We start from the raw sequence: 25470 nt of genomic DNA, 5'->3' as shown, positions 1-25470 counted from the left end.
TTTTTGTGATAAATATTAAACAAAAAATCTCTTATAAAATCCTTTCTTATAAAATTTTCTGCGTAAATTCTAAGAGAAAATTCTCTCCGTTCTCCGTGTATTTTTTTCAATATGGGTTACATGTTAAATCGAAGTAGAACTAATACGTTAGTTGACTGCACAAACAATTGTCAGTCGAAGGAGCTAGGTGTATTTACATTATCATTAGTATCACGTGTAAGGGGAAACGACGAGTTATGAGTTAACGACGCATGCGACAATCAAAAACTTCTCGTTATATTTATTTCAAAATTATACGAATTATATATAAATATTTATTACAGTTTCTTCGTATGTTATTTCGTAGACATTATTTTTCAAATATACCGTTAAGAAGATGTAACTAGCCAATAAATTTAGATTGTGTACAATCATTATCTGATCACGGCACTCACACAATGTAGGTCTTATCAAGAAATTATTTTCGATCAATCGCTGTTTATTATAATTTCTTGTTTTACGCGTGTCGATTATACAAACGCTTAATCATGTTTTCGCGATAATTCATTCTTATCTCTCGCGTTGTTTACTCCCAAATTTACTTTCAAATAGGCGAGATTATTGTCATCGTAATCAGCGATATTCAGCATTGTTCACGATCTGGGATCTCTACCTTTACGCATGATAAATAAACATCAAGCTTGTGCGATACCTGGCGCGATATCACCAGCTGGCACTTTTTCTTTTTATCTTTGTATATATGAATTTCCTATAGGTGCAATCGAAACTCCTTTTCTACGTTGCTCTACTTGAGTCTTTGTACAAATACACGTACGGTCGGTGCCATTTGACATTATTCCCAGAATGTCGTTGCACTGCGTTTAAAATTATCTTTAGAATGTAGAATTCTACTACGACGTTTATACTCTCTTCCCTTTTTACTACGCGCGTACTGAATAAATTATCTCCATGCATAAGAATATGGCACACATATTTTATTCATTTATGAGTTCATGGCAGAGTGACCGTATTTCAAAATGTTCGCGTGAAATTATTGGTCTCTGACACAATATTATCGCGCAATGAGACGCGACGATAACGATTAATGTTAGTAGCGTAATATCGTATTTGCTATAATACCGTTCGCCTACGTTGCAACGGGACGCGTAAAATTTATCCTATATACAGACACGTTTAGTCTAACGGTGGTAACGATTTTTTTTTTTTTTTTTAATTTAAAGAGGCGCGATCGAGTTCGCCGCGAGTGCGATTTTTGATACGGAGGAAGCGGATTTTTCCTTCATTTTCCCTTAATACTTTTCCTTATCACGCTATCCCTAAATTTGTACGAATTAAAACGAATTCGTGAAAAGTAAAAATTGACTCGTACTCACATTTGTGTTGCGAAAGCTTTCTTCGTTGCGAAACGATTTCGTCGATTTAGGGCAGTCGACCTCGCAGACTGAAATTAACGCAAAAGGGGATCGCTCGATATCTTTCGTTATACACGTGGTTGAACATACATATATAGTAACACAGTACGTGTATAACTTGTTTCTCTTCGTGATTAAAGTTTTCGAGTACATCCGTTCATTATTAATGTGCGGAATTTATATTTTCACAATTGTAAAATATTAACGGGATCTTTTCAATAATTATTTTTATCATTGATGAGTTAATATCATTGCGCAATTATACACTTTCTAAAAACAAATGAATTGTCCAAGTCACTCGTACTAATATTTATGAATAGATCGAATATTTTTTTTAAGGCCAAACATGATTTTAATAAAGCACTTTTAACACATACAATATTTTTTGAATATTAATATAATTTTAAAATATTTATTATACAATAACAGTATTTATTTATTTATTATTTAACGATATAGTTTTTACATTAAATATAATAATGATATTATGAATAGATCGAATATTTTCTTTAAGGCCAAACATGATTTTAATAAAACACTTTTAACACATACAATATTTTTTGAATATTAATATAATTTTAAAATATTTATTATACAATAACAGTATTTATTTATTATTTAACGATATAGTTTTTATATTAAATATAATATATTGAAAATCGATTGTCCAAGGGATTTTTTTAGAAACTTGATTGTGTTAGGTTTATCCGTTTTTCGGTGTCTGTGGATCTTGATGCATTTCGTACGAACCAATCGGTGACTCATACAATATATCTGATTACTTTGATGCTCCGTTTTGATAAACTTGCGTTTGCTTCTTTCTATTACGATATCGAACCTTCCTCCTTTCTACTTCTACCTCGATAGACATTATCATCGCAGTAACATCGCGTAGACTATACATTCGCGTGTTTAACATGACATAAATAATGTTTAAAAAAAATACATGAAATTTGATTACATAATAATAGCTATATAATTATGAATTCTGCACTGAAACAAAATTTATTGAATTCGAATAAATATTTATTTCAATACTACCTTATATATTATTTATTTGTAACTAATATTGATTTGATGTAAAAAAATATTTATTTGCGATATAAGAAAATTCTTTTCAAAACAGATAAATATTTATTTGCTTCAAACCAATTATTTAAAAGGCAATATTGAAATAAAATATTTATTAATTCAATAATTCTTTTTTTCAATGTGTAAATGGATAAAACACTTGCACTGTTTAATCTTTCGCGTAAATTGAAATATTGATTCATTCCTTCGCGGCCAATTTCCAAACGGTTCGTGTTTTCAAACGATGATTAATTGTATTTTTTATCAAGCCTTGAAAAATTTTTAATCCGTGCTAATTATTCTTTATCGCTCAAGCGTTTTTGGTCTTATCATATTAAGAATTTTTTTTTTATTTTTTTTAGTACGTGGAACTTAGATTATAATCCTTGATTTTTGACAGTCTCCGGAAATAGTTGACATTCTTTGATGAATTGAATAGATGATTGCATAATTTCCTGACTCGTGATCGAGTTAAACTGCCGTCTACATCATAAAAGTGTAAAAAATGCAACGGCATGAACTAGTTTAATGAGAAAAATCTACGACGCACATGTGCAGTTTTACGTGTATGTACATGGACTCTAAAGACTGAATAAATCTTTGTGTGTCACCGCAAGATTAATATTGATTTTCTGCATTTTCTACGGAAGACTGATATACGCGTAACGACACGTTCGTGAAAAACACTATATTAATAATCAAACAATCGCACAAGTAATAAGACAAATGAAAGGATTTATCGCTGAATGGGAAGAGACACGTGCCAAATTATCCACTATATTCGATGATTTTATCGAAAAAAATCAAGATTAGCACAAAAGCACGAAATACATCTTCGAAAATGAGAAAACGATTTTTTACGATAAAGAATTTAACGATGAATATTCACATCTTGACATCTGCTGATACATCTTGACGACATTAGAGAGACCATATCTCGGACGAGATCAGGACAAGATCAAACTAACCAGAAAACAAATTTCCACCGAGCATTTTTTCGGAGAGCTTTCGGTCTCCCAAAATCTCGATCGTTCATGGACATAGGGTCATGTCAAGGTCATGAACAGCTCGACTCCTCTTCGAACAAATAGCGACGCATCTCCGAGCCCTTTGCATTCGCCTTCCTACGAGCGTGATGAGGCCACCCCGTCGACCTCGAGAGGGAGAAGTATCGGTTCCATCATCGCACTCGGCGAATCGACCTTCGATAGTCTCGCATTGGACGTGTCTTACGCCGGTCTGGACGTATCCGCGGGAAGCGATCTCGTTGATTCCGGCGGTAGACGGGCGAATTTAAGAGGAGACGCATCGCGCGAGAATGCGCCGGATTCGCCGCAATTTTGGGAAGACATCGGGGTGGTCGACTATCTCGATAGAAAGCTGGGTCGGCCTGACGAGAGCACACCGGAAGAACGTGTCGCGACGCTCCGGGAGATCCTGTCCGAGAGAACGGACATCCACGAGGGCGACGGCGATCTCTCGGACTTCCTCTTCCACGTCGCGAGGACCAAACACGGCAAGATCTACATAAGAGTTATCCGGACTCTGCTGTTGAACAGAGGTAAACACTGATTTTTCAATTGCGCCAGATCTCTATCTTGCGTTCTCAGTTATGCGATATATACGGTTCAAAATTAGGATTATTGCGTATTTTGTGAATCTGTTTCAATCTGTTTTTATTCAACGAATATTTTTAACGATTATCATATCGTTTGGTATCCGATTCATTTATTAACAAGTACAGCATCCAAAAGGATGTTTTTATTCTGCTATTTTGACATTTTTTTAATTAAATATAACATCAAACTTAATTAACGAAACAATTTTAGCAAATTATATTTTAATATAAAAGGATTAAATATATATATCATGGAAAAAATTAGCTATCACAGTTAAATTTTAATTGTGTCTATATTGCAACCTGAATTATCATGCCTAAATTTTAGTTATGGTAACCTACATTTTTTAGCTATAGTTTAACGGAGAATTCTATAGCTAAAAAATATTAGCTATCATTGATAACTAAATTTTATGTGTAATATAGGGATAGCTAAAATTTAGCTATGGTAACTAATTTTTTCCGTGTAATGCAAATATAACAAAGAAAGAATTTGCAATTAGAGAAGCACTCCCTACTCTTCTATAGAAAAAAGGTGATTTTTCTCGACATATAATAGAATTAACTAGGAAGGATTTTTCTCGACATAGAATAGAATTGACTAGAAAGGATTTTTCTCGACATAGAATAGAATTGACTAGGAAGGATTTTTACGATCGAAATAATCTGTTTCACTTAAACGCCATTAGGATATTGTTTCATCAGTCTGATGGGATTTTTATTAAATTAATAATAATAGAAAAAAAATAAAAGGACATTATCTTTGATTAATTGATACAGAAACTTCTATTAAAAATTAATAGATCAATCATTAATAGATTTACAGAATTTTCGATTTTAGGGAAAATTACGTGGAGTAATTTACAAATGTCATTTGTAATTTAATGTGTACTCACTATTTAACTATTATAGTCAGGGATTAGATTAATATTATCCAGAATTAAGCGATTAGTGTTTTATTCTTGATCTTGACAGCGTGAAAGCGGAAACATCAGACATGTAACTCATTAATCACTCTTTTAATATAACACGCCGTCTATGAGATAAAGTCTTATGGAATCCTGGACCATGCAAATTCTGATGACAGATAAATATTTTAATCAAAGTTTTATAATTCACAATATTCTAAAAAAAATTAACAAGATACGGACAAGAATTTTATACGCTGCTATTTGCAAAATAGATATATACATTTTCTGAGATTATCGGAAATAACTATAAGTTATTAAACTCGGTCTAATTCAGTGACTTTATTTACAAGACAGAGATATAATCTTATATATATATATTGACAGATTACAAAACATTTCACAAGCTGACGAATTGATCCAATAAACATATTCTAGTATGTTTAAAATATATCTCTTGCAAAATTTGTACAATAATAATGGATTGAAAGGGAGGAATTTTAAGTTAAATTCTCGATATATACGAAGGTGTGAGAAAGTCTCTTAATTCGCGGTAAGAAAAATATAATTAACATAGAACTTCGCGCGAACTCGTTAGAGATGAGATCTTATCGAAATTGAAGAATTTCGATCGCTGCATATTAACGTTGAAATTACGAAATGAAATGTGACCGTTCACATCAACACCACCGTTTATCATGCGTCTAATAGAGACATGCAATTAATAATAATTTACAGTTAACGAAGCATTAACATCTTCTTATGCATCGCTCTTCCGGTTCTCGGGTCATGTGAAATCTGTGAACTCGTCTCGAGTATTTATACGCGTCTATCTTTATATCTCTTCCCACAATTACTTCTTTACATTTACATGGCACTTTGCACGCGAATCGCGTAGTGCGAGTTCCTTGACGCCTGTCGCTCTTAATTACAATGTTATAATTTTACGCTCGATAATTTTACACGTCGATTCATATTTTTCCGCTAGGATACCGATCTATTTAAAATAATTTGATCGAATTTTTAGACTTCAATATTTATATCCTTTATCAATATAAATTATCGGAAATTAAATTCATATATTTTTGCGATTCTTACTGCTTTTACTTTATCATAACTTATTAATATCGAACAAAGAGAGTATTCAATATTAATAAGTTATGATAAAATAAAGAATATTGTATAAGAATGAAAAAAAATATATGTAATATTCAAAGAAATTATTCAATATTAATGAGTTATGATAAAGTAAAGAATAATTACTAAAGAATAATATATTACTTAAGAAGACTAAACATTAGATAAAATAATTTTAAAAAGATACAAATATCCTAGATTTATTGGAAATTAAATTGATATACTTTTTTTTTTATTCTTAATTAATTATTTATTTTATTATAACTCATTAATATTGAAACTAAGAAAGTATTTAATATTAATAAGTTATGATAAAATCAAGAATTATAAGAATGTATATATAATATACAAATAAATTGTTCGATATTAATGAGTTATGATAAAGTAAGTTATTTAAGAAGTTTAATTAAATAAAATCGTTTTAAAAAGATATAGATATCCTAGATTATCGCTTTCGGAAATTAAATTGATATACATGTTTCGATTCTTATAATTATTTACTTTATCATAACTCATTAATATTGAACAATCTCTATCTTTCTACTTTCATTCGCTATCAGAAAAAGCAAATTTTCTATTATGTGAAAATAGTAGTTAGATCCGGACGTTCTAAAAAAATTTTATTTTTTTTCCGAAAAATAATCCCGTTAGAAAGCTGTTTGGCGACGAAATTAATGAATATAAGAAACACACATTTGCGTGTCATTTCTCATCTCTTCGGTGCGCAAACAGGAATGTTTTTTTTTTTTAGCTTCAGCATTTACTCGAGCCGGAACGCTCGACCTCGCGTTAACCTCGAATTGTCAGTATTTTTCCCTTTTTTCCATTTTAAAGCGCACGATGGAATATAACGTCGCGCACGAAATATTCGACACGCTCGAGAAATCGATCGGATCTGCGCGACTTGCGGCCGGAAAGACCGCTTCAGGACCGTGAAAATTTGATTTCCACGGTGTATTATCTCGCCGATGGGCGATGCAAAAAGGAGCGCGTTTCTTCGCGCTACTTTCAGCGCCCCATCCATTTATTTTGTGCCCTCCGATAACAGGATGCATTTTGCAACAATCTAATACCGCATAGCGCACGATATCACGCATTTAAAAATCTTGGAAGTGCATACTTCAATTTTTCATAGATCCTTGATTTTTTCTCGTTGCTTCTATAGATATTCAGCTAAAAGAGCAGTTGAGAGTAAAAACTATTTCATCTTACTTTATAAATATAATACAATATATTTTTATTAATTATTTATTAAATATATTTTTATTTAGGAATCCGAAAATGTGGTACGCATAATTTATTTATATAGATTTTAAGCGTTCAAATATAATATAAGAGAACATGCAATTATGGATTTGAAAGAAAATAAAGTTTTGAATTTCTTGTGCATTTTATTATACTACTGGAAAATCGTGCAAATTTCCTTGAAATGTCTTTAAATTTTATTTTTGAAATTTTACTAGGCACTCTGTAATAGCAGTATTATCGATCTCAAACGACTATAATATATAGTGTGCTAACATGTCATGTAATACGTCTCTATTTCTCGAAGATATGATTTGATATATTCGCCCTAATTATTTGCGATTATTGGCAAAAGCCGCAGCGAATAGTTCAGATTGCTGCAATTTTTCTATGGCTAACTTGATATTTATTACCTCAGTATATGACATATTGTAAGTCTATATGTGTTAAATGTGTTCGCTTGTTTGTGGAAAGGTCATAATATCAACGTCTCGTCGTTTTCTAAATGCACAACTTGCCTTTTAATATCACCAATCACGACGGCTTCGCTTTTCTCTCTTATTGTTACATCATTCTGTCTCGAACCGCACAATATCCCGGAAACAAATGGTATTTTGCATGAATATGACGTTCACAAAATTTTCAATAGTTTGAAAAGTGATTGCCAATCTTCTATACGATTTAATTGACGTGTCTCTCATCGATCGATACTCTTTTCCATTATCTTTTTGCTTATTTTACCTCAACTTATATAATAAGTATTTGCATTATATGTTAGAACTATAAAAATAGCAATTAATATTTACATCAACTCTACATATTTTTTTATAATACCTATTAAAATACAGAAGCAGCAATGTGCAATGAAAATAAAAAAAAAATGTACCCGCTCATGTTTTCGCATAAAGTCCACAGTTTCCCAAGATGCTAGATGAAAGAGTGCATTTTGAAAGTGGGAAACGACTTGGAGCGATTAAAAGGCGGTCATCGAGGTCTTCGTTAATTAAGCCCAAGGTCGCCGAGGGGTTGGGATCTTCATAGTTGGCGGGGTTGCGCGCGCGCGTTTCCGGTCGTTCCGTTCCGTTTCGTTCCACCCCATCCAGCCTTGCGTTCCTGTTCCATCGTCCCCGGACGGCTTTAACATGGCGCATTGATCCTGTCGCGTGACGTTTCTGCTCGCCATTTCGCGTTCTCGTTCGCGCGAATCAGCGTCACTCGCGCACCTGGAGAGATCCCTTTTTTCTTTTCCTCCGCGAAAAAACTGCGCGCAAATCTGTGCGAAACGGAAGAACGAAATTGGAAACGATGCGTTCTCGACGCGTCGCCGACTCACGCATGCCGAGGTGAACTCTCAGAACGTGACGTCACACGCTCGCTCGCCACCGGCTTCGCCTTTCGACTCGCCTCTATTCGGCGGAATAACGCGTTGAATGGTAAATATATATCGCTATTACGAAAGCTGCACGCACATAGGCGTCATTAATCAATCGGACCGTGAAATCCAGCTTTTCGATCGCGATATTGGCTCCGTTTCGGAGAGAGGGTAAAGTACGTCGTCTCGCAATCAGACTAGGCGTTTCACCGTGTCTATCTCTCTCTTTCCTTTTTGCTGTCATTTCGCCTCTCCCTCTCTCTCTGTCTTTAGCTAGTGTCGACTCCGATTATTATGACGTTTGCGTTTGCGTTGTCTAACGAACTTTGCTTGATGTCTTTTTTTATTGAAAAATATCGCTTTTAAGGACAAAGTTATAATTCAGTGAAAGATATGCTTTTACGCGATATTTTTGTTAATATTCCACGATAAACATTTAATATATGGATACATATTTTTACGTGTAATTTTTAATATTCATAAACGTTACTGAGTTTAATTCATATTTTATTTTTATTCCACGTTTTTATTTCTAGAATTTTATTTTATGCGCGTATATTTTACGATATTGCGAGCCAAATTGCAAACTTGTTATTGGCAGTACGATCTATGAGTGTAATTTTACGTGTAATCTAACAGTTTCACATACAACAAATACACTACATAAAATCTCAGTAATCAAGTTTGAGTACATGCCGATAAGACGGTCTCAAATTAACGTCTTGTGATTAAACGTTTGTTTCGTCTTTTGCGCGTGATATTATTCCAAGGCCGCTGATGGCGTAATCTCAAGTTTAACGTATTATGTGGTATATCAAACATTATTGTTATCGATTTATTAGTCTCATGCCAGAAACATTGAAAGATAACGTAAATAGCACATTCACGAATAGACTTGCTTTGCTAAATAAAATAAAAGAAAATAAGAACTAACAAATAAGAATAATAAAACAGTTCTTTAACGCATTTAAAATATATTTAAGGTTTATTTAACATTTTCTAATTTTTACATTTTTCTTATTCCTGATTAGTCTAAAATAATTTTTTATACGAAAAATATAAATTAATTAATTTTGATAATAAAACATTTCGATGCATGTCTCGCCGTAGAAAAAAGCGCGAATGACGATAAACAGCGATAAACAGTTGTGCACGAAAATTGCATATTATAGTCTTGAACATTACATACCGCAGAAATGGGACATAAAACACAATGAATGGCATTGATAACAGAAACATAAGTTTCGTAATTCAATTACAATTTTTTTTTACAATAGCCACTTTGCATTCGTGTCGCAAAAAAGCAGGAAACTCAAAATGATACTCATTATGCGATAATCACCGAGAATTCTGGGGGATACTGTGAATCTTTTTATTCTTCTCAACCTTAAACGCGCACGTGCTTTATAATTATTCGGGGAAAATTATAATGATATATAATGATTTTGGAGAATTAAAAACGTACGAGAACAAAAATTAAATTCTTTAAAAATGTACATGTATCAAGTACATTATGTCATATATAATATATTAAAAATAACCCCTCGCGTGCTCCATAAAAAATTATCTCTGTTGACTCTTATATAATATTGCTTGCGCTGTTATGCATCTTTTAAGTTCCGCAAGGTTTTGTAGATTCTCCAATTATCCGCTGCAGATTCTTATGCAAGTGCGGCAAGGAAATCAATAATTACCTGCTCATCTTTACCTCAAGCTGCTATGCAAGCGCAACGCTATTCGCAAATCATTTTTATATAAGCTTGAAATGTTTTGACACATTTTAATATATATTATCCTGTTATTATTTCTCGTTTAATATTTTTTCTGAAAAATTAGACCAAACATATTTAAAATTTATTCATGAATTGTCGACTTCAGTGAAATAAAAATTAATATTGTATAATTATATATATATATATATATATATATATATATATATATATAATATTACATAATATGTGCTATTGAAACATTGTTGTTTCTACTTGTACAATTCATGATTTTTGCGCAATAATTTTCGTCTCGAGTTTTTTAATGTTAATTACAAGAGAAACAAAATATTCAATAAACGCAAAACTATAGGATTAAAATTATAATAAATCAAAATTTTAATTGCATATAGTAGACTGATAAAGTAGCACTGAAAAATGATGTAATGACAAAATTGAAAATGTAGTTATAATCCTATTCATCAGTGCCGTCACCGTATTAAAATATTTCAAAGTGTTTCTACGAAAAAAGTCAACAGAGATTAAAATCATTATGTGCACAATTTATGCAGGAACAATATGAAAGGGAAAATATAATGGGAAGTGATAACAAAGGACGCTTATCGATCGGTCGTGATTAGATCAGAAATTACGGGTGACAAAGACGTTAATTCGAATTCCGTCGCGCGGAATGTGTCAATGATTTTGCAATCGTTTAATTTCGTTATTTATGAAAACGCGCGATCAGAACAAAAATTTGTGAATTATTTCTATTTTTATCATACATATTTCTCTCACAGTTGAAAAATTTGTGTTAAAAACAGATCTCACATGTCTCAAACGGCTCACAGAAATTTTTGTGTTAATTTAACATAATATGGATATGTTAAATGAAGACACAAATACTCTGTTAATATTTTAACTCAAAATAAATGCAAAACTTCAAATAATTTAAAATAAATTTTGTGTAAAAACATAAAATTTTAATGTTAAAAAATTAACTAAAAATATGTTAATTTTAGATTTTATCATCCCCACTTATAAAATCAAAAATCAACATTTCTTTTCGTTTAAAAATTTTAACAGATAAATCTTGTCGCTAATAAAACAGAATATAGTTATTATATAAAATTAAAATGGATGCACATTGTGTTAGTTTACATCTTTTTCAGTTGTTTTAATAATTTAACATTTATGTTCAATGAACCCAACAGCAATATACATATGTTAAATTAACACATGAATGTGTTAAATATAACACCAAAATTTGACCAAGAAAACACAAATTTTCCTTCTGTGCTCAGTTAAAATTCCACACATCGCGCAGTCTTCTTTCCTCAAGATTACACGTCCACGATACAACAACATATTTCATCGATATAAAATAAGAAATTGATTGATACGCGGTAAAATAAATGACTCATCGCACGCGGAGATATGTAGACGCGCCCATCAGACGACAATCGCTCGTTTTCTCTCATCCTCCTCCGAATCGCTATGAACAATCGCGAGAACGCGTGGGCATGAAAGACTATTTACGGCAGCTCTTGGTCCCGGAACCGGTCCACGGACGCGTATACCCTGGAGGAGGACAACGCGGCCCGCGAAGAGTGTACGCCGGACGTCGTGGAGCCGGAGGAGCCTGGCCAGGTGCAGGACGATCTCCAGGAGGATGATCCGTACGAGTACGACGACGACATCAGGCTGCCGACGACCTCCGGCGAGCGTCGCGATTCCGATGACGACGACGAGGACGAGGAGTGCCTGTCCCTGTTCGAGGCGGCGAATTACCTCGTCTCGGGTGCCTCGGTGCCGACGACGAAAGTCAGTGCACCCTGCTGGGGATGCAAGGGCTGCGCCGTCGAGGGCTTGCCGTTGTTCCTCCTCGGCTCGCCGGCGGCGGAGGCATCCTGCACGTGCACCTCCTGTCAGTAAAAATCCGTATTGTTGCTCTAATCGATGTGTCGTTCGCGTCCGCACTGCGTTCGGATTACGCGGATTAATGAGAACTCATTTACATTTAATTCATTCGACCCGGCTCTCGTTGCGTCGCGATATTATCGCCGATACTATGGGATTCTGAATGCAAGAATCAATTCATTCAATTATTAGAACAATTTTTTATACATGTATTAAAGGATAGGTATAATTAAAGGAAGGTTGTTGTATGCTATTTTTTAATTATTTTTTTTTTTTTTTTTTATTATATACTTAATTTTATAAGATTTTTAATGCTTGGCGCACTTTACAATCTTTTTAAAGATTATTAAATAAATTTTATTTTTGCGGAAATCGAAGGGGGTCGATACACTTATACTACAAAATTTATACATGTATTAAAGGATAGGTATAATTAAAGGAAGGTTGTTGTATGCTATTTTTTAATTATTTTTTTTTTTATTATATACTTAATTTTATAAGATTTATAATGCTTGGCGCACTTTACAATCTTTTTAAAGATTATTAAATAAATTTTATTTTTGCGGAAATCGAAGGGGAGTCGATACACTTATACTACAAAATTTTTAATCAACAATTGTTTTTTTCTGGATCAACCTTTTATCAGTTCGTTATAGCGAATTAGCGAACACACGTTACAAAATTACATAAGCGTAGACTTTCTCTTGACATTAACGGATGAATGATACTTTGTATTCTAATCATTCTGATGGTGCGCGACGATTATTATGAGAGATATACTTTTGTAACAATTAATAATAATCAAAGTACCTTCTTTATACACACATGCATGTCGTTTTACGTCATGCATCCGCAAAATATTTGACCAGTCAATATTTATCTGGCGCAGTGTGGACGTTCTAATAAGTGGCACCGTCGTATTCTGTCTCTTCAACGTTGTGCATTCCACTTGTCTGTTTTACATTCTAAACTTCGTCGCATCGTTTTCCGTGCTGCTTTGAATTTCGTTTTCCGTCTGATCACGATCACTTCTCAAAATATCGAGTCTGACACAGACGGCTTATTCGAAATTACATAGCTTAAACTCGAACATAAATTCTGTAATGCACGCACATTAGATAAGACATATATTGTACATCGATAATAAACAATGGCTTGTCACGATAATATTAGATAAGATACAATCGAACGAGACGTGCCGATTTTTTTCTTTTGCAAATATTATTGCGCAGTTTTTTTTATTATAAATTGCAAATTGCTTTGTTATTATTGTATAGAAATATTTTATCGTTTGCCGCTATATGCACGTACCACCAGTTTGCTTGGAAATACGCTTTTGTAGAAATTTATTTTGGAATTGGGATATTATTTAAAATATAATACTGTTGCTAAAACATATGTATTCTACAAGATAGATCATTAGCGTAGCTAAGTTAGACAAATTCTTATTCTCCCTTTAGCTTGATATATATATATTGTATTTTTTTCTTTCTGCGAATATTTAATGATAAACGTAAACTCTTCCGGAAATGAGTAATTTTCTCTTTATATAATGCGGGAACGAGTTAACGCGACGCAGGATGTTATTTGCATGCATCCTCGTGATTCTTCAGCATCGGGAAGAAGGGAGAAAGGGCGGAGAAAGAAGGGTTTATCTGCATTCCGATTATCCATACCAGATCGACGAGTCTGCCGTATGGAATGAAAAGAAACACACAGGACCGGTTTAAAGTCCCGCGTACAGAATAATCGGCATTCAATATTAATATAGTTGTAATCTGATGTTTGGCATTTTCGATGAGTAGAGATAAAATACATGTTTTGATGTATTTGTTACTTGATTAACAGTGTATCGTAGTCACCAGTAAAAATTAAAATTAAAACTTATTAAATTCATTAAAAAAACTACCAATACTGGACTAAAAAGATTTTTTTATTAATTTAATGCATGACGTTTCGACCTGTGTTTTAATGATAAAAATCTAAAACACAGGTCGAAACGTCATGAATTAAATTAATAAAAAATCTTTTTAGTCCAGTATTGGTCGTTTTTTATGAATTTAATAAGTTTTAAAATACATGTTGTTATCTCAGAGAAATTTCACGATTAAAACGAGTAGAGCATTTTTATCAAATCTTATTTTAATAATATTTCTTTTCGGCGAAAGGTTGATTAATCTATCTCGTCAATATGTAATTAAAACGTAATAAATAATCTAAAAATATTAGAGATATTATTCATCAGTATAATTTTATCTATGACACGTATATGAATCTTTCAGAAGCAATTTACAAAAAATTGAATGATCAGTTTGATTTCTAAAAGTAATAGCAGGCAGGAAAATTAACAAATTTCTGAAATTCGTAAAATAAAAAGGAAAGATATTTATATATTATTAGATTAAATTTAGTGAAATTATTGGTTGCATTCAGCCGTATCCATTATCAAGGATAACAATGCATAAAATGGCCTTTGAATAATGAGTTGGCGTTATTTTAACTATAGTCTGTGATTTCTAATTGCATTGTTTCGCAGCAAAATGAAAATTAGAAACTATTAAAAACGTGTATCAAGTTACAAACACTATATTATAACAAAAATATTACGAGGTCATCGATTTTCTTCGTATCATTTATTCATGACGAACGAAATACAATACTTACTTACTAAAGGGAATACATGAAGAAACACGATGCATTATTTAAAACCAAAAAGGCATCTATGTTCAAGGAAAGAAAGTAAAATGCCTTTTCTATAAATTATATATACAAGCAATGAAAATAGATCTGAAGCTTAGGATTTTATTTGAAAAAAACTCTTCTTTCGATGAATCTTTCTTTGCTGAAGTTTTTATAGTTTTAGAAATTAAATCATTGTAATTTCCAAAAGTCTACAAAATAATTAATTGTATTTGCAAGCTGACAATTATTTCTCGGATAGGTTCAACGCATCTTACTGTTAGTTTCTTATCATTCGATCGGTAGGAAAATTTTCTTGGGCGTGTCCAGGAATTTGCGGCACTTTCTGAAAAATTTACGTATCGATCATCGCGATCAATTGGCCGTGAAGGTGTCTGTTAAACATAATTTTCTCGTGAAGACATCTCCGTCGTGAAGATAGAGAATTCATTCGAAATGCAGTGATGGGCATCGAAGCGCGTGTCTCTCATTAGAATTGAAAGTGGCCCGTTCATTTAGTCTTGTTTCTTCAATTATTATGCAATAACTAGCCGTCCCTCCTTTTCATTAAAAAAAAAAAATTGCTCGTGAGAATCCATTATGTAATAAAGTCAGGCGTAAAGTGTCTATCTTGTCAAAGACGGCTGCCTTATATAGATTTATTTCGTTTACAGCATCTTTTACATTTAATATTTTATAACAACCTGAGAAAAATCTACGATATTTAAAAAAAATAAAAATATTATTATAACGATGTATCAGGTTTTAAATAATAATAATAATAATAATAATTCAGTGCTAAATTACATATATATAATTCCCTTAAGAAAGAGATGAATGCATAACAAAATTGAATACATAATTTTTTTGACGTTCTCATCTTGGGTTGCCAAGACTCCAAAACGTTATTTTAAAGTCAAATCTTCTCGAGTGCTCCTTTTGGAAGTGCATACCCACCCACCCGTCTGGTCACGTGCGAAATGGAAATCTTCGAAAGTGAAACGAATGCGTCTGCGCTTCTGTCAAGCCGGCGAAGTCGATCGATAGGAGGGAAGCGAGGAACTCTCGACTTCACGGCGCTCTTTTATAAGAGCGAGTGCGTCATTTCGTCTCCACGCTTTCCTCTTCTTTTCGTTCGCGTGCCTCGTTTTCTCGCCGCTCTCGTTATACGTCGCATCCCGCGAACGCAAAACACGCGATGTCGTGTGTCTCCTTGCCATTTTCCCGCGATTTTTCTCGCCAAGTTCGCCTCGCGCGCGGAACGAGCGATCAGTCGCTGGGAATGCGCGACGAGCATCCGTTGCCTGTTGCTTTGTTTGTGAAACCTTGAGAGAATTAATACTGCAATTTTCGTCAAATATTGTGATTTTGAAAAAGATCGTACGTGGAAATCAGAAGTGAAAATGTTGAGTGTGCGTTAAAATCGTCTACGGTTTAACTTATATATAGTTAGAATTCTTTTGTGTTTTAGAAATTTACAATAAAAATTAGGGATAACAAATTTACTTATATTCACATGAATAATTTTTGGTGTTTTTCAAACTTACACTTTTAACTTCCACATTGTTGAAAGTATGTTTGCGCGCGCTTTTGGCGCAATCACGTTGCGAGATCACGAGTACATGAGATATACGTCGAAATATTTTAATTTGAGAACATCAGGTAATCGGAAAATACATTGTATTAAAGAACGAACACAATATTGGTATATTTTAATAAATAGAAAATATGAACATTTTTATCCATATTTTATCTATTTTTTTATCTATTTTTATACTATATAATGTAGCTTTGAAGGGAAAACTAAATATTTTAACAAAACATGAAAATGGTATTTAAAAAAACATAATAAAAAATGGCATTATGAACATGTAAAACTCGTGAAATAATAACTGATGAGTTAATATTCGGAGGAAATAAGCGAAAAAAAAAAACAGATTTAAGCGTATGCGCAGACATATTTTTGATTTAAAAAATGGCCTTTAAGATTTTTGAGCAATAAAATTTCACAAGTTTAATGAACAAGATTAAAATATCGTGCTTTTTACGAGTCAGAATAACAATGTATATCTATTCACTATTCTTATTTTTACGAGTTTAAAGAATACAAAATAGTGCGCTTTGCCTATTCACTACAATTTTAGATATCGGAATACTTACTAATATAAGAGATTATAAATAGCGGAAAATCGATTATTGGCAACAAGATAGAGTTGTATTATGCATCAAAAAATCTAACTCGTATTATTCTTCTTGTTCTCGACTCGTTTCCGAGACGAGTGAAATTTCAATTTGTATATATAATGCAGCAATTTTTGTCACATTGCAAAACAAAATTCGAATCGATATAATTTTCGGTAAATTCAATTTTTGATACTATATAGATAAAGAAAAATCGGCTTTTTTACGGATCAGTTGACGCGAATTCAATTATCGCGAACGAACGTCGAGATTTTGCATTCTGAAATCCGAACTCGTTGAAATTACACCGAGGTTTCAATCACTGTCGTATAATGCATCGTCGATACGCAAATAGATCACGTGCGAAGTGTCGTTCAACGAAAGAAATATGATATCGTATTCATAGATCGATTGTACGCAACGTAAAAATAGTACAGAAGACATTGTATCGCACTATGCCGTTCTATATTTGACGTATTGTTAGATAAGAGGATAGCGGGAAAATATTAATATTTAATGTGTATTATTTTATCAAAAAATTAATTAATATTAATATAAATATTATATTTATATATTAATATTAATATAAATATAAATATAATATAATATTAATATAAAAACTTAAAAAACCGATGTATTTATATAACGCAATCTTTTAAAATGTATAATATTATAAGAACGACTTTTTTTTTATAATATTTAAGATTTTAGAATTGTATAAAAAATTTTTGGCAGGGCAATTATACACAGCAAGTCGCAATTATATATGTATGTATGTATAATTTTAATTAGTGTATTTATAATAAATATAAAAATATTTTAGGCGATATATTTTTTACGAAAGTAAAAGAAAATGCGGGTATAAAACCAAGCCTATCAAATGTTGCGCTTACGTTGTTCTCACAAAATTTGTACGTAATAGTCCGGCCTCTCTGCATATTTTTTTATCAAAGTGCTATGATGACTTTTTTTTTAAAGATCTGGCAATTTAACGATAAAATATTATTCCTGTTTCAGTCTTATGTAGCAACCGGGTGAGCCAAATGACCAAAACCTATAATGACATAGAGGCAGTTACAAGGCTTCTAGAGGAGGTAAGTCTGATCGGCAGCTACAAGAGTTAGTAGAAACTAAACCCCGCGTCATGCATATCATTTTACGAGTTGTGATATATCTGTATCTGAGAATATTAATGAGACGTGACAAATCGATAAAATGTTACAAACCAATAAATCTATATATATAGTTAAACCATTTAAAAATAACAATTAAATAACATATAATCGCACTTCGTGTGTGTAGAATGTATATTAAACTAATTAAAGTTTGTATTTAAAATTTGGGTCTAATTGTTACTTGAGATTTAAAAAAAGAAAACTTTTTTACATCTTGCAAATTTAAAAATAGTTATTCAAATTCTTTAGACAACATTTATATTGAGATATTGAAAAAAAATACATTATTCTGTGGAAGAGAAAAAAAAATATATATATTTTTACAGAAAGAAAAAGACTTGGAGCTGACAGCGCGGATCGGCAAGGAACTGTTGGCACACAATCAGAAGCTTGAGACCACAGTAAACGCGTTAGAAGCTGAGCTCAAGGAAGCGAACGAGAAAATTACACAGTTGAATCATGAGGTGTTAAAGAAGACCGAGCTGATACAGATACTAACGAATGATGTGGACGAATCTAGCTCGGAGGCCGGAACTCCCACCGGCCTTCGTGGAATTAATTTGGAGATGCTCCAGAGGAAGGTCAGCTCTCTGGAGGATGAAAACAAACAGCTACGCAGCGAATTCGTTAAATTGGTGCGCGATACCGACAATTCCGAGGAAAAGGAGGCACGCCTCGTAAAAGACATTGCAGCACAATTAGGTGCATATTTCTGCATTTATTTCTATACGCAAACTTTTTATCATTTTTTGCATTTGATGCGTTGATCAATCTTTTGGCACAAAATTTAACTCTTTACCAGACAATAAAATTGTATCGAGGAGTATATTAAAAAATTAGCTGAAAGCAGTTATTGATAATTTCATAATACTATTATTTTAGGCAAACTTTTTATGACTTAATTGTTTTTGAATAAAAGCAAGTGCCAACATGGAAGTGGACGTTTTATTTGTTAAAATTTTTTGCATTTGATGCGTTGATCAATCTTTTGGCACAAAATTTAATTCTTTACCAGACAATAAAATTGTATCGGAGAGTATATTCAAAAATTAGTTGAAAGCAGTTATTGATAATTTCGTAATATTATATTTTTGAGACAAACACTTTTATGACTTAATTGTTTTTGAATAATAGCAAGTGCCAACATGGAGGTGGACGGAATAGCGGAGGAGCTCGGTCGCCAAAAGGAGGAGAATCGCCTGCAACATGAGCAAATAGTCAGTCTCACAGCGAAATTAGCTGAGACGGAGCTTAGGCTCGCTCAGCTTATGGCGGAGCACGACGAGGTGGGAACGACTCTAGTCATTACTAGGGATAATCAAAATACACTTGCCAGTGAACTAGCCGAATTTAAGGAGCGATATGCAGAGGTATGTTTCTTGTTTTTGTAAATTAAATAAGACAGTTATTACATCTTTTTTTCTATACAATTAGTTATTCTTTTAAAATTTTACACGTGAAAAAAATTATTAGATCGTAGTATAAAAGATAAAAATAATTTTCACGATTAATGATTTAAAAAGACCTTAATTATCATTTTTATGTCACTTGTCTAAACCTGTTGAAATGTTCTGAATGTCTCATGTTATTTATGTACACCAGGTGGTAAACCTTCTAGCTGAAACTCAAGAACAGTTGCGAAAACAAAGGAAACGCGGAATGCCGACAGTACGCGGTGGATCTCTGTTTCCATCGATGGGCGCGGCGCCTCAACCGGATTCTATCGCCTCGGAACTAGAGTCGTCCTTATATTCGGAATTGAGTCTCGACTCCGGAATCTGTGCGGGTGACAAAATGTACGTTATAAAATTTGTTGTTATTGTTCTTAGAATTAAAACTATTATTATATTAACAATACATTCTTATATATTATAATCATGAGAAATATAATAGTTTGAACATTTACTTAATAAACAATTATTATTTTGATTCTGTAGATCAACTTATAAGAAGGTATTCGAAACCGTTCGTAGCGCATCCCGAGCATCGTACGCGGGTATGGATCCAAATCAATTCCCTAGGTTAAGCTCTATGACGACGTCCACGTTATCCAGCAGTTCTGCTGGTCCACGGATGAGTTGTGGACAAATACGACCGCAGGTATCTACATATCCTAGCTTGGATTCTACCGGTCACAGTGATAGTGAAGGCTCTTTGCTGGCCGAGTCGGAAGATTATCCGTAAGTATCTATTTTTTTATTTTTGTTTATTCGCGAACAAATATATATATAAATATATATATATATATATAATAAATAATAAAAATATATATATAATAAAATATATATATATTTATTTTTTAATAACTAAAATGGTAAAATTCTCCATGATGTTTCAGAGGGCCGCAACGAACGGGTGTACCTGGTGCTCCTGGTGCAGCTGATCTGGAGGCCGCTTTGCGTCGTTTGACACCGGCCGAAGTATTGGCGAGGCGTGCATGTCTCAGTACAGGCGCCGGTTACAATTATGATTACGATGGCGGCACGTTACATTCCCCGTCAACCTTTCTGCCGTTCGACTGTCGTACTCCCGATAGTATTATGTCGACCGGCAGCAGCGGTAATCTGAGCGGTTTTAGTGGCAATAGCGGCAACGCTTGGCGTATCCCACAGAAACTTCAGATAGTCAAACCGATGGAGGGCTCCCAGACGTTGCACCATTGGTCGCGATTAGCGACACCAACGTTGGGTGGATTGCTGGAGGACAGGCCAGGTGTGAAGACCAGGGGTGGTCGTGCTCTCGAGGATCTCGGTCTCCTTACGTTCACCCTGAGCGATTTAGAAGAGGACGAGGAATACACAAATCCTGGTAAACCTTTCCAGGATACCGGTTCCGTTTACACGTATACTAACAGCACTGTGATGCATCCGGACGATCATACCATTAGCAGCGTGACACCGAGTATCGTCGGCAGCCGCATCGCTACTGCACCTAACAGCGGTATGAATTCAGGTATGAACTCCGGTATGAACTCCGGTATGAGTACTCCTCGCACACACAGTCGACGCAATTCGACGTCGACGTTCTCCACCACGCTCGGACTAGCCAAGATGCTGAACGAAAGAGGGATCAAAGCTGTTACGCCTTCGTGCGTAGCTACGCCTACCGACGACCGTAATTTCTCGCCGACTGCTACACCGTGCAACAGTCCGGATGCGAGTTTGTCGCCTACGAGATCGTCGTCGCCGCCGCCATCACCGGAAAGCGGTGCTTCTCTGACGTTGGGTTTGCTCAGCAGTGGTGCGGAATTACTCAGGCGTACCTTTAGCTACGAGGTACCGGCGGCGGCGCAGTCTAAGAAGAAGAGACCAAAGTCAACGATTACGCGCTCCGATAAGAAGGCTCTCACGGGAATACGTCTGGTGGAGAAATTGGAAAGAATCGGAATTGATACGATTATGGCTACCACGGTTAGCTCGTCGATCTCGCCGCTAGCTCTACAAGGTGCTCTGTACACGCGTCGCTCGACTGGAAGTCCAATGGCACAATTGACTTTCCTCAAAACTTCCATGTCCTCCAGTACCAGCCAAGAGAAAATATCTCCCTCGTCTTCAACATCCTCCGCCAGTGATGAGTTCCCATTGGACAAGTCGCCAGACAAACAAGACAACAGTAAGGAGCCTGAATCTAGTGTGTCCGATTCCAGTTGGGCATTTCACTCGAGAGCATCGGGTCAATCGCCGGATCGACAACGACGATCGGGTGCTAGAGCGACGAGGCCCGATCTGGGACGAGTTAAACCGCCAGTTTCAACGCCCGTTACTAAAGAATCTACTAAACAGTCGGCATTAGGAGCGATAAGCTCGCTTCTTTTTGGTCGCAAGGGCGGTTTACTATGAATATTTTGTAGGGTCTGTATGAATGGATCGATCAATTCCAGCGAATTAATTTTTAACAGAAATTTGCAAAAGAATTATTTTTTTTATTACAGTTTATTACTTGGAATGCGTGATATGCGCCTGTTGACAGTATTGTCGACCGTCTACATTTCTTATTTGCTGATTCATGCAATACAGTTTTCTCAAATCCATCTCAAATCCATAAATTATAAAGATATAAATGTCAAAAATAATTTTGACGAATGTATTAACTTCAATTATTTTTACAAATCAGGTTATTATATACTTTGTACAGTAAACTTTTTTATTTTAAGTTGTGTTATAAAGATTATAATGGACTAAGAATGTAAATACAGAAGGGCAGATCTTTTGAACATATTTTGAATAGTGAACATGAAATGGTATTCTAAGTTTTATCTTATAATTAATTAAAAACGGGACAGAGATATGCACACCTGGAAAGCTGGATATTTTGATAATATGTGATAAATGAATGAAAATGGGGAAAGAAATCTATCAAAGAATAGAAAGAATAATTAAGAATGTGTAAACTATTAGCTCATAAATGAAGACTAAAGATTATTTTAACTTGTGATTACATTAAGAAATCTTTGACTGTATATTTATAGACTGCTAGTTGCTACATTCACGTATCTTATACTTTAGCAATAAAATAAATTAAAAGTCAAAGTATGTATATTATGTATAGTTCGCGTGCATGTGTATGGTTCACAAAATAAGATTAAAATTTGCTAGAAGAAGAGAGGAGAAAGAGTTACATAGATTATAAACATTAGTCTAAATATCTAAATATTTTTTTAAAAGATATTTATTATTTTTTTGTTTAAAAGTTAGAAAAAATGCTGACTACTATTATGAAAATGATTTTATAAAGGGGGAGGGGAAAAGGAAAGATACAAGAGGAGGGGATAGAGAAAAGATGGAGAGAGAGAGAGGGAGAGAGAGAGCAGAGGTGGAGATAGAGAGAGAGAGAGGAGATAGAGAGAAGAGAGAGAAGACAACACAACAGAGAGAGAGAGAAGAAGGAGAGATGATAGAGAGAGAGAGAGAGACACAGAGAGAGAGGAGAGAGAGGAGAGAGAAGGAGGAGAGAGGAGAGATATATAGATATATATACACACATATATATATTATATATAATATTATATATATATATATATATATATATATATATACATACACATATATATATTATATATATTATATATAATTATTATATATATATATATATATATATATATATATTTAAAATAAAAACTAGCCAAAGAGAGTATGAACAACAATTCGCAGCTTTTTAGTTCATATAGTCTAGTTATTGTATTTATTCTTTTCTTTTATATTGCCAGTATATGTTTATAGTTGAGTGAGATATGTAAATTTTACCAGAGGGACATCAAACGTTTGTTATATTTGGGAACACTTCGCTAAAATTTGCTGTAAACACAATCCATTTAACATATACAGTCCATATTTATACAGTTAAAGATTGAAGATATATGTTTCTAATTACATAAAGCGATACAAATGAAAGCTGTATAAGGGCAAAATAGTGATATGAATATCATATATTCGAAATTTGGATTATGATTCTGGAGAACAAATTGTTACGCAAATATTATATAAATAATATACAAAGCAAGAGGAATGCTACAGTACGTTTTATGTAGTTTGGCACAAAATCAAGTTGGTGCTAATTTATTTTTTTTTAGTGAATGCTTGGTGACGAAGTTGTAGTATCACCAATACTATTGTCAGTCTTTGCTCACGGAAGATTGTACATTTAGCATTGATCATCAAGTACTGTACATAATTGTAATGTAACAAGATGATAAAGGGCCTTTTTCTTTTTTTTTTTCTTTTTTTTTTTTAACTTCTATAACTTGCAATAATTTATTGCAGCTTTTCATTACTTGTAAATGGAGCTGAATTTTATGTAAGAAGATTGCAATGTGTATAGAAAAGGGGAATATTTAGCTCGATGCAGCTTTGTACATAGACGTACAAATAAATTAAATTATAAAATAACGCTGTGTCGCTATCTTACTGTTTGCTAGCATCTCCCTGTATTCTTTTGATTGTTTGAAAGGCCTAGCCAAAAAAAATTTTAGTGTAATAGCTATGTGTGTTATTGTAAATAGAGCGATTGAGGTGATTGTAAAAAACATATTTTACTGCAATTACACATTGTATATTGGTATTTGAAGAATATGGTTTCAAGATAAATATCTGTTAGCATATTCTGATGATGATTTATTCCCGCAAGATAGTATTACATATTTTAGAGATGTGATTACGTAAAAAACTTCTTGAGTTTATCTTGTGTATAAAAAGATGATTTTTATGAACAAGATAAAAATTAAATATTCTGCATGAAAGACTTAGAGTATACTAAAAAATTGCATTTAGATAGTTTGTAGATCTCTTGCGAATAGCAGACGTATCATATCTTCAGAGTGTATTATTAAGAATTGTAGTAATTGCGGTAAAATCAAATAAATGTACCATTTAACGAAGCACTGCAATACACAGATAAATTGGTTTCCTATGAAAACTGAAATCTATGTAATTATATACATTGCATAAATGATATGAAATAAGCAAAATATAAAAATAATATAATGTAAAAAGTTTCACTAATTTAATTTACTGAGAATGTTTTTACATGATTAAATAAACCTGGCAATTGATAGATTTTACATTTCAGTTTTCACAGTAAATGGACAATATATGTAATATAAACGCGGTGTATTATGAACATAGGCGGCGCCAGAACTATTTTATGCAGGTGGGCCATAAGCGGGCTCTTTTATTTATATGGGTGGGCCAAATTATTTATTTATTGTATTATTTATTATATAATATATTAATTATATAATTTAGACAGAGTAGGACAATATAATTTTAGGGTGGGTCAAAGGGTGGGCCTGAATATTTTTAGGTGAGCCTACCAAGGTACACCCTTGGCGTCGCCTATGATTACGAAGCGACAAATATAAATTAATTTTTATGATTACAAATTGAAAAGTTATGTTGCTTCGACAAAAAATGTCACTCTGGGAGAGATACGATTGTTGGAGCTAAATAAGACGTCAATGTATTACTATATATCATCATGTACACTGATGTCTGTTAGATTTACTATAAATAACGAGGCCTTAGTACCTGTAAAGCTTTAGTTTCAGT

At 33.4% G+C, this 25470-nt stretch overlaps 1 protein-coding gene across 5 annotated transcripts in view; it reads left to right on the top strand.

Moving 5' to 3' along the window:
- Positions 1 to 23155, top strand: part of milt (trafficking kinesin-binding protein milt) — a 42630-nt gene extending 19475 nt beyond the window's left edge. For 3 of the 5 annotated variants that reach the window (XM_085481454.1, XM_029319430.2, XM_085481455.1), the window contains 6 exons: positions 18270 to 18346; positions 18754 to 19129; positions 19562 to 19797; positions 20030 to 20223; positions 20365 to 20607; positions 20766 to 23155. In XM_085481454.1, the coding sequence (XP_085337580.1) occupies positions 18270 to 18346; positions 18754 to 19129; positions 19562 to 19797; positions 20030 to 20223; positions 20365 to 20607; positions 20766 to 22266 (2627 nt within the window). In that variant the 3' untranslated portion in view covers positions 22267 to 23155. Of the gene's footprint in view, positions 1 to 2616; positions 4045 to 18269; positions 18347 to 18753; positions 19130 to 19561; positions 19798 to 20029; positions 20224 to 20364; positions 20608 to 20765 lie in introns of those variants that run through there. The other 2 variants (XM_085481453.1, XM_085481452.1) reach the window with 2 other exon arrangements.
- Positions 23156 to 25470: the final 2315 nt, after the last annotated feature.

The sequence above is a fragment of the Nylanderia fulva genome, unplaced genomic scaffold (genome assembly GCF_048542155.1).
Source record: "Nylanderia fulva isolate GAGA-0341 unplaced genomic scaffold, ASM4854215v1 Scaffold18, whole genome shotgun sequence".
In the NCBI taxonomy this organism is placed as follows: domain Eukaryota; kingdom Metazoa; phylum Arthropoda; class Insecta; order Hymenoptera; family Formicidae; genus Nylanderia; species Nylanderia fulva.
Note: the sequence above shows the minus strand (reverse complement) of the source record. Positions and strands in the feature narration are given on the sequence as shown.